The following is a 15,463-nucleotide window of genomic DNA, read 5'->3' on the forward strand; positions in this document are numbered from 1 at the left end:
GGATAATTAACAGCATCAATCGTAAGTGGGAAAAACCGCTCTTCTCATTCAAACGCGCCCAGAGCCTACGCAACAGTCTCGTACACACACGCCCTTTGATGCTTTCTGACACTTCACAAAGAACTATAACTGAAGCATGGGGCCTCCCCAAAGTAACGGGACATTTCCCTTGCTCTGACTGTAGCATATGCCATCTGACCTCACATACTAAAACCCTCAATCTGGAACCCAATAAGGTATGGACTCAAAGAGGGCATACGAACTGTAATACACCTAATGTAATCTACTTGATTACATGCCCCTGCGGTCTACGATACGTAGGGATGACGACGAGAAAGGTCAAACTCCGGATATGCGAGCACAGGAGCAATATCAGGTGTAAACGGGCTACTACTAAACTGAGCGAACACTTTCTTTCCGTCAACCACACAACTAACGACTTAAAATGGACTGTTATTGAAGAGATAGCGACAGGCAGAAATATCCCCAAGACACTCTTTGAAAAGGAGCAGAGGTGGGTTTACCGTCTGGGTACGAACCTTCATGGTCTTAATGATAATGTACCTTGGACTAACATTCTGTAATCCACTTATGGTATCCTGGAGGGATAGCGTCGCTCTCTGTAGTTTACATACTCATGTGACAGGAGACCCTGTATGCTTCTATTGCATAATGCAATTTGGCAGAATTATCGTTCCCAGCCATCCCGACACACTGCTTGGTAATACAGCTCGTAGTATTTACCATATGCCATATTGATGATTTCTGGGGTTTCAGCATGTTCCCCTGACCCCCGTCCCTTAATTTCTTATGTTCCAATTAGGCACCTCTTGAACACGCTGGTTTGCCGATTTTGCAGCAGAACTAACATCATAACACTGCATATCACCACAAATGCACAGCGCTTTGTCTCTACCCACACGTGGTTAGTTTTCTAACAACTAGTCCCTCTGCACGTTTTTCGTGTGGTTTGTTTTGGTTGATTGAGTGTCCAAGACGGAACCTGTCAATAAAGCATTGTGCCTCCCCCCTTTTTTTCAACTTGACTCGTCGTTCTGTACTAGGAACGACTCTTTCCTTTTTAACGTTTCCATTGGATATCGTCATATCCAATCAGCTACGGAGTTTTGGGGATTCTGTCCAATCCCGTCTAAGCTCTCACCACCAGCCTAACCGGGGACTTTTCGAACTCCTTCTTATACGTACCTCCGGTCACGGATCACCATTATCCGGACCCGGCAGCGAGAGGCTGTATAGGTGACACGCGGGTGTTGAGCAGCAAGGGCGTAAGTTTTCCATACTGCTCCCTGCCCCAGAAGGTAAGCGGGATCGCTCTTCTACACTCGAGGTAGTGACCCGCCCTTTCTTCCTTTTTATCTTCTTTCCTCTTTATGCAGGGTGTGCCATTTTGCTCCCACCCCCCTCCCGGGATCCCTGAGGCATCAAATGGATTGGCCTCCCTGTAAGATTTTATCTAAATTCCTGTTTATTGAGCATCGGGGACTTCTGAATTATTCCCTAGCCCTCCCTATTTCTCCGTATTGTGAGTGGCACGCCGCATATATTTCACGTGCGTTCCGATATATGACTTCTGTCACATCCGATAGGATATCGAGCCATCGGCTTTATCCTACACTGATACTTGGATATACCTAGGTGCACATTTCTTCACCTTTTTGGCACCTGAGGTAGACCTAGTGGCACTCACCTGTTCTTTGAGCACCATTGTTCATAAACCTTTGAGTATAAAAGTACGAACTTGCGACAAACATTGATGACTCTTCTTGTTTTGTCTTTCTGTTTGTATGTCTTTCACTGTCAGAATAAACTCGTTCCTCTCCCCCAGTACAAATAAATATATTTTGGCGGATTTTTTTCACTGTAATTAATTTTTCACACAGCAGTCCACGGCAGGGTGATCCTTAGCGCGTTCACACCACCGGGGCTCCGCACATCCACTCTGGTCCTGAAGAATGCCTGACGAACACTCATAGAGGCAGAAACATGTTGACCGCCGTGGAGTGAACCAGGTCTTTTATTTTTTGACCCTCACTCCCTTTTAACCTTTCCAATTAGCAAAATTATTAAAGTTTTATTTTTTGACTTGATTGGATATTTTAAATTCACTATCACCACACAAGAACCCCGCTCCGCAGTAACCTGGCGTTGCAGCACACTGGGATGACATTCGGTCATCCCAGTGGAGCCCGATGATGAAACATGTCACCAACCAGGTTGGCGAGTGAGGGCTTTCTATACCAAATGGGTATTGTCATTGAGGTCTACACTCTTTTCAACAACAGATCGATTTGTTTGGAATTTGTGGACCAGTGCTCTTTCTACCAGTAGTGCCTCCCATTTCTATTGACTTAATTTACACTAGTCTTTAAAATAGCCCACTTCAGCACTAACTCCTGGATCTAAAAAGCTTTCCCTGTGCAGCCATCTGCAAGTACACTGATGGCACCAACGGCATGAGAACCTATCATTAACGAAGCAACATCAGTAAAGGTCAAAATGCAACTGAAATGATGCTCCAACCATAATGTAATGTGATAGATAGTACAGTAAACAATATCATAAATGCAAAAGAAATGGTTCATAAAATGAAATGGTGTTAGAATAAATTCTTAACAGCTAAAATAAATATTTCTTTATGAGAACATAAAGCAGATAGGCTCCGGGCAATATATATGTAAATTAATGCCATCAACATGAAATGAAAATAGTCAGTGTTCAAAAGAGCCGACCTATAAATGGCAAAGATATCAACTAGTGATGAATAGTTTTGCAGTATTCACCAATAAATAAATGTATATTTGTGTGTGTGTGTATACGTGTATGTGTGTGTGTGAGATATATGTATGTATATATATATATGTGTGTGTATATATATATGTGTATATATATATGTGTGTGTGTGTGTGTATATATGTGTATGTGTGTGAGTGATATATGTGTGTGTTACCACCGAAACGCGCCAGGAGCCAACTGTAAAATGCATTGTGATTATTCTCACCCAGCGTGCTGGTGCCTGTTTCGTGAATGTGTGGAGCAGGATTGGAGGGGATATATATATATATATAATTTCATTTTATTCTATTTTTTTTCTTGTTTCTGTATAAAGCTAAGCCAACCAGACAGCAGCTTGAGGGCACTCGGGAAACGAAGACAGGAAAGCATTATTTGCAAACGTAAGGAGAATTCAAGCTGAGGGTGTCATTTAGACCTGGGCAAATAGCCCCTGAGGCTGCCAGGAGACGCAGAAGTCATGCATGCAATGTGTAGAGGACCGCCTGCCTTATCTAGAGGTCAGTACCTCCTTGCTTGGTGGTGATCTCCGTCATGACAGCGCCTCCACCAGCGAGGCCAGTTCAGTTTCATATGAAATCCGATCAGGCAACCATGTTTTTTCCACCCACTCTGCATTCGCTTTCGAAATTTCACCATAGATGGATGGATACATAGATTTATATTGCAGTAAATAACAAACATCATTACAAATGTAATTCCAACGATGCTTTCTATAAAACTAACGAATAAGAGACATATTTCTAAATATATATGCTAAAACAATTAAAATTGGTTGATAACCTATTCATTTTATTCTTTACAATGGGCAGATGTCCAGTTTCTTAAAAAACATGTTTAAATTTTTTTGGGAGCATGAGAAATCGGACACCTTAGCTGTATTCAAACAAAATGTCAAGGCTTTCTGTTTTTTTTGTAGTCTCTATTTCTACTTGTACATAGTAACGTACATGCAAATTCACCTAACAATAAAACATCTGCAACATTTCTTTTCTAATCCCTCCAGCAAGCTCACGTAATCTTGGTTGGTCTTGCCAGTATGTGTCTCCATCCCATGTAGTCACTGCTATTTCCCACCCTACTACGCCATAGCCATGGTTCAGTATGTACTTGGAGAAAACATGTTTTTAAACCTAGGTCTTCAAAAGGCACGCCTTTCTTTATTGACTCCAGAACAATGGTATAGATGGTGCATAATAGATGGCCTTATACCATTGGCAGACCCTACAGTACTGTGACACATTCAGATATTTAATCCATTCAACTCCAGAAGCCTTCGTTGGAAAAATAAAGAAAAAACAAACACACATTCTCATTGTTATAACTCACCGAGATCTGTTCAGTGGTTCTTTAAAATAATATAGCATGGTGTTGGACTTGGTCGTCTCTGCAAGGTCATCCCCAAACGTTTTGCCTCCCCCCTTCTGTTTTCTGAACCTGTTTCAGTTGACTTTTAGGACTCTGCACACTTAACTACTACTAATCAGTGCTAAAGTGTTTGTGCTCTCTCCTTTACAAATGGTAAAATTTGCTTACCCCCGATTAGCATATTTAATTTACTTGTAGTCCCTACAGTGTCGGCTCTAGGGCAGTGCGATCAGTGCCACAGCACCAGGCGCTGACTTGGGGTGGGGGCGTTATTTTTGCAAGTATATTATCATCTACAAAGCACCTGCTGCCAAATGTCAAGATAACTGCAGTGATTAATTGTCTTCCTGGAAAGAGACTGAGGTTTGTCACTTGTCTTTTGTAGGTCAAAATCCTCATATAGAACATTGAGCTATTAACTGTCATCAAAGAGCTGTGTGTAAACTGCAGGGTATATGTTGGAGCTATATTTTGTTTTGCCCAGTCTTTCATTATCCTAATCTTGTCAAAAGGGTTCATTTGGGTAGAAAACAATTCTTGTTATTAAAGAGAACCCCTAATAATGGTGTTCCATATTAAATTCTGAATTTGTGCTTTTCCAGAATAAGGACTCTTAAACTATATTGCCTACCAGTATCAATGACATGTTACTCCTACACTACACCTTGTAGTCCTGTCTGATGTAACATTTTCTATAGACTGATTTATACACCTATGATTGTCTCTGTGCAATGTGTGTGTGATGTAAAGTGTTGTGACACCTTACACTGGTATGAGTGGTGCTATAAAACTAAATGAATCCGAGAGACAGTGGATTTGGAGACTTAAGGGGCACTGTTAAAGGGCGTTGGTGAGGGAATCCGTGGCAGAGGTGGACATTGGGAGGGGCACCAACAAACATTGTCGCACAGGGCGCCACCAGTGTTAAAGCCGGCCCTGAGTCCCTAGTAAAGTGGTACTACATGCACGCAGGGCCTGTAAATCAAATGCTACTAGTGGGCCTGCAGCACTTATTTTGCTACCCACTTAAGTAGCCTTTTAAAACGTGTCTCAGGCCTGCCATTGCGGTCAGTGTATGCAGTTTTAAATAAACCTTTCGCTAAACCATCCTTTTTTTAATTCATATAAGTGACTCCTAGGGTAAGCCCTAAACGGCCCATGAGGCAGGGTGAAGCATATTTAATAAATGGGAAGGGTACTCTTAACTTTTAGAACATTTCTAAATTAGTTTTTTCACTACTACAAGGCATACCTCTCTCATAGGATAACATTGGGTTACCTTATTGCATTTAATACGTGCTAACTTTCAATTGGGACCAGGTAGAAAAGTTAAGTTTGATCTCCAAAGAATTGCGATTTCAAACCCTCTTTAGTGGCAAAGTTAGATTTTAAGTCACAATTCCAAAAATGCCTCCTTTAGAAAGTTGGGATTTTCTTGCACCAACTACTTGGTGCCAGCAGTCTGTATCCGAGGTCATTTGAATAGGTGTGGCTGGCAGGTTGTCTACTCCCAGACAGTGAGACAAAAGGGGAATATCTGTTGGTAGGATGGGCCATCTCTGATTTGATAGGGGCGGAGCTGTCACCTACCACACTAACACATCACAAAGGTTTTGCCTCAGCACACTTACAAAGGGTTTCACACTAGCCGTTTGTGCCCTCCAGACACTTTTCGCCCTAAGTGGGATGGGTATGCTCAGACATGGGTCCCTTGCTCACTGTGCCACTGGATTAAAGCTAGCCTGGCTGAAGAAGGGTGACATACCCTGAAACCGATCCCAGGATGCTTGTTTCCGGTCCTGGGAGGACCTGGCCAGGCAGTTCGGTCTGGACTGTTCCCATGGGGCACAGGGTCAAGACTGATTTGCTTATGGCTGGGTCCAAACTGGGGTGGCGTAGTGGGCAAAAGAACGATGGATTTAACCCAGATCTTTTGGGGGAGAATGTTTGCATTGTCAGCATTCCGTCCATCATTTGTTTGCTGTAACACTTTTCGCCCCAGACAAGCTGAGGCCAGGGCAGTGCGACAAGACATTCCAGGCACCTCTATTGGGGAGAACTCTAGAAATGTCTTCTTCAAAACTAGCACCAAGGATAAATAGTGGACCCTCAAACCAAAATAATCAGTGCACCTTTGGACCTGTGGAAGACTCAGAATACTGCTGTGCTGCTCAGCTGCAAGAAGGGCTGCTACTCTGCTGCCCTGTTACTTTTCTGCAATGCTGCCCTGCTGCCCTTCTGTCTGAGTGAGAAGGGCTGGACCTGTATGTTTAACCCATGATCATCAGAGTGACTTCTAGGGCTTGTTGGCTGACCTACTGATCAGAGCCTCTGGGACAGAAAAGGCTCCAACCACCTTGAACCCCACCTTGGACTGTGTCTGACATAAATCCTGCCCCCCACCCCCAAGTGGTGTCGCCCCAGTTCTGAACTCTTGAAAGTCAGCCTGAAGGTGCCAGCCCAGCTGTCGACTTGAGCAGAACTGAAGCAGTGCAACGTACCTCCTCTGCAGCTTTGCATCGGAACTGCTGCTGCATGATACATCCCTAATGGAGGGCCCCACAGCTCCTTTGAACCGATGCTGTGTGACACATCCTCAACACAGGACTTAGCATTGCAGCCCCGTAGCTCCTCAGTACCTGTAGCTCCTCAGTACCACTGCTGCATCACTCATCCATGACGTAGGACTCTGCATCACACCCTGCAGTTCCTTGGAGCCACCCCTGCATGACGCATCCTCGATGTGGCATCTCGCAATGCTCCACAAACTAGGATTAAAGGTACTTTGTTTAGTGGGCCTCACTTGGTCCCTGTATCTGGCCTACGCTCCATTGCGGTCAGCCTGAACATGTGACTTGGTCCTGGTCAGGCATGACCAGACAACCACAGTTGATGCATTTTGCTTTTAAGGACTATTTGTATCTAAATCTATAAAATTGCACATCTCTGGTTCTACTAATTGGATTTTTGTTGTTTTGGTGCTAAATAGATTGTGCTCTATTCTTCTAAACTGGTGTTGGATTTTTCTTGTGTTGTGTTTTCACTTTATAACTGTTTGAAGTGCTGCATAAATACTTCACACATTGCCTCTAAATTAAGTCTGCCTTCTTTTGTGCCACGCTACCAGAGGGTTAAGCACAGGTTAATTTGGGATTTGCTTGTGTTTCACCCTGACAAGAATTGTAGTTGCTGCTTGAGTAGGGTTTCACTCCCCTTAGCCAATAACCCAAATTCCTTCACATGGACAATGAGTTGGAATGAATCGTTGATTAAATCAGCATATATTGTTTGTTAGAATGGAATTAAATCAGTTTCCTGAGAAATTAGGTTGAATGAGACTCCATATGTTGCAATGCAGATTTTGATGGAATATTTGACCAGATATTGTCTAAACTCAGGTTTTTTAGTACAGATATAAAATATTCAGCCCAGGAGTTAGCTGTGCTAGCTTTAGTATAACCTGCAGAATGTTTTGCTTTTCACCAAATACCCTAAGCAGATATTTGTTGCTAAAAAGCAAAATATAAGTTTGTGACATGCAGGGAGTTTTGCCCCTGCACATGAGAGACCTTTTCATATTTTTCTTTTTGTGACCAACGTGCTTTGTATAACGGGCCCAGGAAGGAAAGCTCAATGATGGTGACCCTGCTCTAAGTAGGACGGGTCATCCGCTACTTGGACTTAGCAGTACAGTGATTGGCTGACAGCCTGTAAAGGGTTTCAGATGGCGGAGACTACCAAGGTTCTGTCATCGGAAACCGAGTGCTTGCACTACTTCTAAATGAGGCTGTAACCCATGACATTTGCTAGTGGGAACTCTGCCAATTTATAGCAGATTCTTGCTTCACCAAACTCTAATTGACCTCTAGGTCGTGGCTGATGTCTTTATGACAGAACAGAGTCATCGAGCATAATCGGTTTATTGGAGAAGAGACAGAAGCTAAGGAATCCAAAGAGTAAAGGACCTTTCTCCGTTCTGCTAAAATCTTGATGGAACAGAGGAAGGCAGTTCTCAGAAGCCCATATTGGGTATCTGATATGGATGGAAAGGAAGCACTAACATGGGTATGTGCTAAGCTGTAGTACTGGTGATACTGTGACAAGACTGTGTAGAAATGTGAACAAAGCTAAGGATTCTGAAGTCAATCCTCTGCTTAGCGAGCAGCCAGTGGAATAAAACAAGAGTCAGCAATAAGAGTTCTGTATTTTTTAAATCTGAATAGAAGATGAGCTCTTTGGAGCGTGTAAACCTTTTTGGTGGGGAGACCACATTGGACCCATTTCAATAGTCAATGCAAGAAAGGGCCACAGTAACAATGAGGGTGATTTGGTTTCGGGGTTTCTTGCAAGAAAATGAAACACCTTCTTTGCCAAGCTACTAGTTTGTTCATGATGGTGGATTTTCTTTCATTGGTTGCAGAGGTGGAGAATTTAGATTCATATATTGCTGTATGTGTGAGAGGCAATGTTTCCCACTTGTCATTGCCTAATTTCTTGGAAATTCGTAAAGTAGAGCTGAGTATTCTTATTATCCAAAGTTATCTATCTGCCTGTCCTTCTTTATCTATCTATCTATCTATCTATCTATCTATCTATCTATCTATCTATCTATCTATCTATCTATCTATCTATCTATCTATCTATCTATCTATCTATCTATCTATCTATCTATCTATCTATCTATCTATCTATCTATCTATCTATCTATCTATCTATCTATCTATCTATCTATCTATCTATCTACATATACAACCTCTAAAACACACTGCATAGCTTTACCAACGTGTGGTCTACTAGGGTTGCACGAGATAGAAGGCCAAATAATGAGTCACATTTTTCTTACTTGTGTGGCAAAATATTCGAATTATTCAGCTCATTCTCTGACAATATTATTTTAAACTTAAACCCAAATATTTTAATTACAATCACTGTCCATATTGGGCTGCAATAAAAGGCAAAACACAGAAGAATTATGTAATATACAAAATGGGTAACGTGGAATATGGCCTTATCTTGCCACCTGTGGGTTATGGTGACATTTGCAAACCACTTGGATTTGTGGTAATGATGTTATAGATATATATTTATTTCATACGTCAAAAGTTAATGCTCCCACTTGGGAGATTCTACTGTCAATGTACCTAAAATTGGAAATACCTTGGGTCCGGCACTATTTTACACCAAGGAGGCTGTTTTGATGGCCAGGACACCCAAAGCCCTTAGTAGTTTAGTAGAAGCATTTGTTACTTTAAGGGTAGTCTGGACTTAGGGCCTGATTACAATGTCGGACAGCAGTGTTTGGAGGGAAAGACTACTGCCTCCGACAGGATCATCTGATCCTGACTGGGCAGCGCAGCAGTCAGAATCATAGTCCTGACAAGAGTCGGGATCACGATGCCCCTTTCTGACAGCCTTCTCATGGGGGTTCGACTGCCATGAAAAAGGCTGTTGGAAAGGGACTTGGGGGCCCCAAACAGGACTCCCATCCCTCACAGGCCACTGCAAAGTGACCCTGGGGGCATATGTTGTGCACCACAAAAATCCATGCACCGTGTGCCATGCACCACATGGTGCATTGCACACGGTGCATGGATGTGCAAAAAGTGCTCATAGACACTACTATGCTCTGGTCCTTTTCCTTGCCGTAGCACAAGTGATGGTGTAAATAAGCACTTTCTGACTACCACCACCGTGGTGAGCAGTCGGACCACCGACTGCTTGTCAGGTGGTCTCCTGACCGCCGCAACAGTGGACGGCAGTCCGACCACCCGATATCGTAATCGGGCCCTTAGTGACGAATTTTAGGGAATCTCCCAGTATGGCATAGCACTGCCGGCACAATTTTAAATCTTATTCACTCATCCTTGAAGGGCCCACTGTCTCCTTTTAAAAAAATATTCTAAAAAGGCTATGTATGGCCCTGGGAGTTGGGGTTATCCAAAATGCTTTAGTTTTGCAAACCAAAGAAAAACGCATTTGCAGACGACCCTCGGGTTCCTCTTTTATTCTACATTTGGAGCTGAACTTATTATATATCTCTTAAAAGATCAGGTTGGCCCGCTCCTGCTATGGATCAGTGTCTAGACCAACCCCAAAACTAGTTTCAATACATAGGTGTTAGACCTGGCTTTTCCTGTGGGTTTATCTCCAGCCCTTTTGCTTTTTGGCCTCCTGTTTTAGACCCTGTTTTTGTTGATTTCATGACTCTGGGCACTTTACCACTACTGATCAGTGCTAAAGTGCATATGCTCTCCCTGTAAATTGTATTTATGGATTGGTGATTCAATGATTGGCATATTTGATTTACTGGTAAGTCCATAGTACAGTGAACTGTGTGGGCCCAGGGCCTGTAAATCAAATGATGCTAGTGGGCCTGCAGCACTGATTGTGCCACCCACATGAGCAGCCTGTAAATGTAACTCAGACCTGCCACTGCAATGTCTGTGCCCAGTTTGATACTGCCATGTCGAACTGGCAAGTGCACCCACTAGCTGGGCACTAACCTTCCCTTTTTTAACATGTGAGTCACACCTTAGGGTAGGCTGATAGTACCCCTGTGGGCAGGGTGCAATGTATGTTAAAGGTAGGACATGCCCTGATGTGTGTGGCATGTCCTGATAGTGAAATACTGCCAATTTCGTCTTTCAGTATTGATAGGCTAACTGTCCCAAAAGATAAAATGGGAGTTCATTCATATCATCTTATATCCCATTGGGACAAGATAGGAAGATAAAGTTTAGTTTGCCTGAACTCATAATATAAAGATGCATCTGTTGGTAAGGATGATTTTTTATATTCTGGGTTTGAAAATACCACTTTTAGAAAGTAGGTATTTTTTTGCTTAACCATCCTGTGTGTCTCTGCTAGGTTTGTGTATTGACTGTCTGGCTTTGGAGTGACAGGGGCTGGGGATGTGCATTCTGTTCAAACAGCCACATGGGGGGGTGATGTGTGTCCTGCCTTTCCAGGGTGAGTCAGGGCTGGTCTGAATAGACCTGGGCTGCATTCAGACTAGGGGGAGGAGATTTCTTCACACCTGAGAGGGCCTGGTCTGCCTTTGACAATGCTGTCTCCACCTCCTGCTAGGAAGCTGCAACAGAGAGGACCGAACTGGTTTTGGCTGAGCGAAGAGGTTCTCTGCCACCAGAGAACAACAGATTTTGTGCTGTAAAAAGTGGGGCCCAGACCCCAGACTTTTAGATTACTTCTGGGATTCCAGAGGAACCTTGCCAAAGAAAAGAGCTGGAGAAACTGAGAAGTACTGCCCCTTTGCTATGTGCTGTCTGGGGTTGGCCTGCAGTGGCTGTTTCTGCCAAGGAAAGGACAAGGACTTTTCTGTGTGCTGTGTCCCTTGCTTGAGGAAGATCTCCAAGGATGTGAAGTAGCGATTGCCTCCTGTTTTTGAAGTCTCAGGGATACAAAGACTTCACCCCCAGCTCCCATGAACTTCCTTGCTGGGAGTTCTGACCTGCCAGGAGGTGCCTGCTGCTGTTCTGGACCTCTGGAGGTTGTTCCTGCTATTGGGAGCTGGGAAAGCAACGCAACGACGAGAAGCATGGCGCTTCCCCCCAATCCTCACACATTGCAGCTGGGCGCCACGCCTGCAAGAACGTTAGGGCCACAGTAAGAAACCAACATATCACCTCCCCGCACAGTAAGAAACCGACGCATCACCTCCCCTTCAGTAAGGAACCAACACATCACTGTCCCTACGTGGCAGTAACACACCGACGCATCACCTTCCGGGAAGTAATTAACAAATGCATCACCTTCCCTGGGCGTAAGGAACCGATGCATCACCTTCCCTGCGACAGTTTTCGTTTGTGTGCGTGACGCATCCAAAGTACTTTGTGTGAAAAGTGTCGCACCTGCAATTTGCTTTGAACAGAACTATTTCTACCTTTTAAAAGTCATCATTTTATTACTGTATTGTGGATTTTGGTCTTGTTTGGTTTAGATAAAGATTACTTATTTTTCTAAACTGGTGTGGTGTCCATTTGTAGTGTTTTCACTGTGATACTGTATGCATGCACAAATGCTTTACACACTTCCTCTGAGATAAGCCTGTCTGCTTGTGCCAAGCTACGAAGGGGTGAGCAGGGGTTATTTTAGATGTGTATCCCCCTTACTCTGACTAGGAAGAAGGGTACCTACTTGGACAACGGTGCAAACCATTGCCAACTAGAGACTCCCATTTCTAATAGTAGGTAATCGTTCATTTTAGGGCAGGTACGTGTGGAGATTATTTAGTTTCCAAGAGGATGTCTTTTGATGGAAACCTAGGTTGCCTGTCTGTCCTTGTGATGGGTCTTCTTCTCAATCACAGTTGCATTTTCTGTATTTTCATGCACATTTTATAGGAATTATTTTATGTAATTTCTTTAACTAATTTTAAAATATTCAGGTATTGAGAACCTACCGGTTCTAGAAACCTGTGAAGTATGCTTTAGAGTTTGTTCCTTTTTAAAATTAGTAATAAATTAGAGAAAAAGTATGAAGGGTCGTTAATCAGGCGAGGTTTTGAGTTTTCTTAAAATTGATGAGTAGAGCAGTTATACTCAAGCCAAAAAGTGTTTTAAGTCACTTTATGAAGGACAGTTTTAATGTGTGGTCATGAATTGTTTAAACGTTTTATTAGATTACTTTTGTAAATTATATTTGTGTGAATTTGTTTGATCTTTTATGATTAGTTTGGGGACTTGGGCCAGGAGCCCTGAAAAATACTTGCAAAGTCCTATAATGGTGCAGAGTGAACATCCCCCACTGATACTGCGTCAATTTCCCCATGTGCAGTTATTTTAGATACTCAGGGAGACCCTCAATGTCATCTTACCTCCTTGCGCTCTGGAGACTGTAGTCCACTCCATTCCACTGATAAGGCAAATGGGGTATCCAAGGACAAATATACAGATAAGGGAAGTGTCTGAAAAGGCAAACGTTTCTGGGAAAAGGGTGCTTATTGGGGAATGCCAATGATGCTCTGCCAGTGGAAGGATGCAATGAAAATGTACCAAAAACTTGCAGATACGGCATGCAAACACATTGGTGCTGATACAGAGTGCAGCTTGTGTGGGGAAAATGATTTAACAATGTTTTAACAAAATTTTGGGCAACACCCAGTCTTTCGTTATGCTGGACAAGGAGGATGTTAAGCCCTTTGTGTTTTTGGAAGTGTCGCCTGAGGTAGAGTAGCCTTTTATTGGTTTAATGTCTTTGCTTCTGGTGCTTATATTACCGAAGATGAGTCATAATTGTCCTTTTCGGTCTTGTAATAGAATTACTAGGCCAATTTGTATATGGCCTCAGTATGGAAAGCACTAATGTCAGGATGCCCCCACTCTTTCAACTCCCTTTCCCTAGACTCTGCACACAATACCCGCAGACCTGCTGTCCAGGTCCGCACTTATTTTTTTATATATACTTTGGTGGATATGCTTCAAAAGATCTGCACATCAATACGTCTCCTGAGCGGTATCGATAGTATTACAGAAATGTCCTTATACTCAATCTTGGGTGCTCCCTTGGTGCCAAATACTCATCCACCTAGAGTATCAAACTCCCAGATTCACCAAGGTAATCCAGGTACCATTCTAAGCCAAAGACACCAGAGCACACGTCATAGTAGTTGCTTTCATCCTACGTGCATTAGACACTATTGCCATATATATCCAGCATTTTCTATTGAAGGTTCTGAAAATGATGTCACAACAAAAAAAGTCCCAAATTAATGATCGTAGGTGTAGAGTTAATCCAAATTCAATCTTTTATTTCTGCGGTGTGCTCTGATGTCTTTGGATCAGAGCAGGTCCGCATTTATGACTAATGACACAAGATGCCACTCTGAAAAACGGTTTCAGTAGGATTTAACTCAGTGCTGTCTGCAGTGTTGCAGCCGAAACATAAGGAAGGACAAAGTGAGTGAGCAGCAGCTGGGCAGGGCCTTGACACTGGGCAGTGACAGGCTGGGTAGCCCATCCGGCCAGACATGCAGCCTTGTAGGTCTCAGCCCCATGTGGAAATGCCTATGTGCACAGATGGCAAGCCGAGCCTGGATCATGATACCAACAATATATTTTGCAGAGGCTTCATGTTATTTTGACTCATGCCACTGATAATCTAGCATCTACACCCATACATCTAAGGTGCGCTGTTTAATAGTTCACAGAAATGAAGAACCATAAAGGGCTCTTTTATGAACCCAGCAGGTAGCATAGGCAGTGATAAATTCTCAGTTGCCTATTGTTCCCGATGAAATGTAAGTTGATGATCCCTGAACTCACAAATAATCACACAGGTCCAACCTGGTCTCACGTGGTTGTGGAGAATTTCAGCATCCTCAGTACATTTCATTTCACCATAGTATGTTTTATTCTGTTCCTCCAGAGGTTACACACTGCACGATGAAGTAGAAAGACCCATCCCTGCCAAGAACAGAGACCAAGATGTCTGTGAATTCCAGCATACCGGATTCTGGGAATCAGTCACTGGAGAAGTCACATATTCCAGCCAACGGAAACAAAGAACCTCTAGATTCAGGTGAGCAATGTAGTATTATAGTTAATAGGTTGGATGTGAAAATATTAAAATTACTACTTTAAATGTATTGCATACTTAATTTCAAAGTCGGAATGTGGCCTGTAGTCCCAAGGGCGGCACTTTCTGCCCTTGGGATTACGATGTCTGGTTTTGGTAACCTTTCCGTGCTGGCCTTTGACACAGAAAGGCTGCCGGAACTCGCATTTGGGGGCCCCCAGCATTGGCACCTATGGTGCCCTCCTACTGATCCCTGCACCCCTTGGCAGGGATGAACTGCACCTCCCATTTTACAATGGGAGCATACATTCTGGCCGGTTTACAGATGAATTGCATGCTCTCACCGTAAAATGTAGGAATGCAACCGAATAGTGTTTGGTGACATCTTAATGGGCCAGTCAGGACCGCCGACCGAGTGTCGGTCGGCGAGATGATGTCAGGTGGAGGCAACTCAGCCCGACATCGTAATCAGCCCCTTTGTGTACTTCACCTATTAAAAAACTCTGATGAAAATAGTGCTCTAAACTACACTAGTTTCTATCCAAGATGTCTGAGAGACAACCTCCCTAATGGACAGTTTTTGAGAATTTGCCAGAATTGTTCTATGAGAGACGATTATATTCACCATGCCTGTCTACTATCTGATAAGCTAACTGAAAAAGGCTACCCTTAAAATTTCAATTGAAAGGGTTTGGTTTACCCCACTAGAAACACACCTTGAAGAGACACACAAAAAAGAATTAGACAAAAT

The 15,463-nt window shown here is 43.2% G+C and overlaps 1 protein-coding gene across 3 annotated transcripts in view; it reads left to right on the top strand.

Moving 5' to 3' along the window:
• The window catches only part of SFMBT2 (Scm like with four mbt domains 2), an 819,725-nt gene that overhangs the window by 178,779 nt on the left and 625,483 nt on the right, over positions 1–15,463 (top strand). For all 3 annotated transcript variants that reach the window (XM_085653540.1, XM_085653542.1, XM_085653541.1), the window contains exon 2: positions 14,563–14,715. In XM_085653540.1, coding sequence (XP_085509666.1) covers positions 14,622–14,715 — 94 coding nt within the window. In that variant the 5' untranslated portion in view covers positions 14,563–14,621. The remainder of the gene's footprint in view (positions 1–14,562; positions 14,716–15,463) is intronic.

Source organism: Triturus cristatus, chromosome 4_1 (assembly GCF_964204655.1).
Source record: "Triturus cristatus chromosome 4_1, aTriCri1.1, whole genome shotgun sequence".
Classification (NCBI taxonomy): domain Eukaryota; kingdom Metazoa; phylum Chordata; class Amphibia; order Caudata; family Salamandridae; genus Triturus; species Triturus cristatus.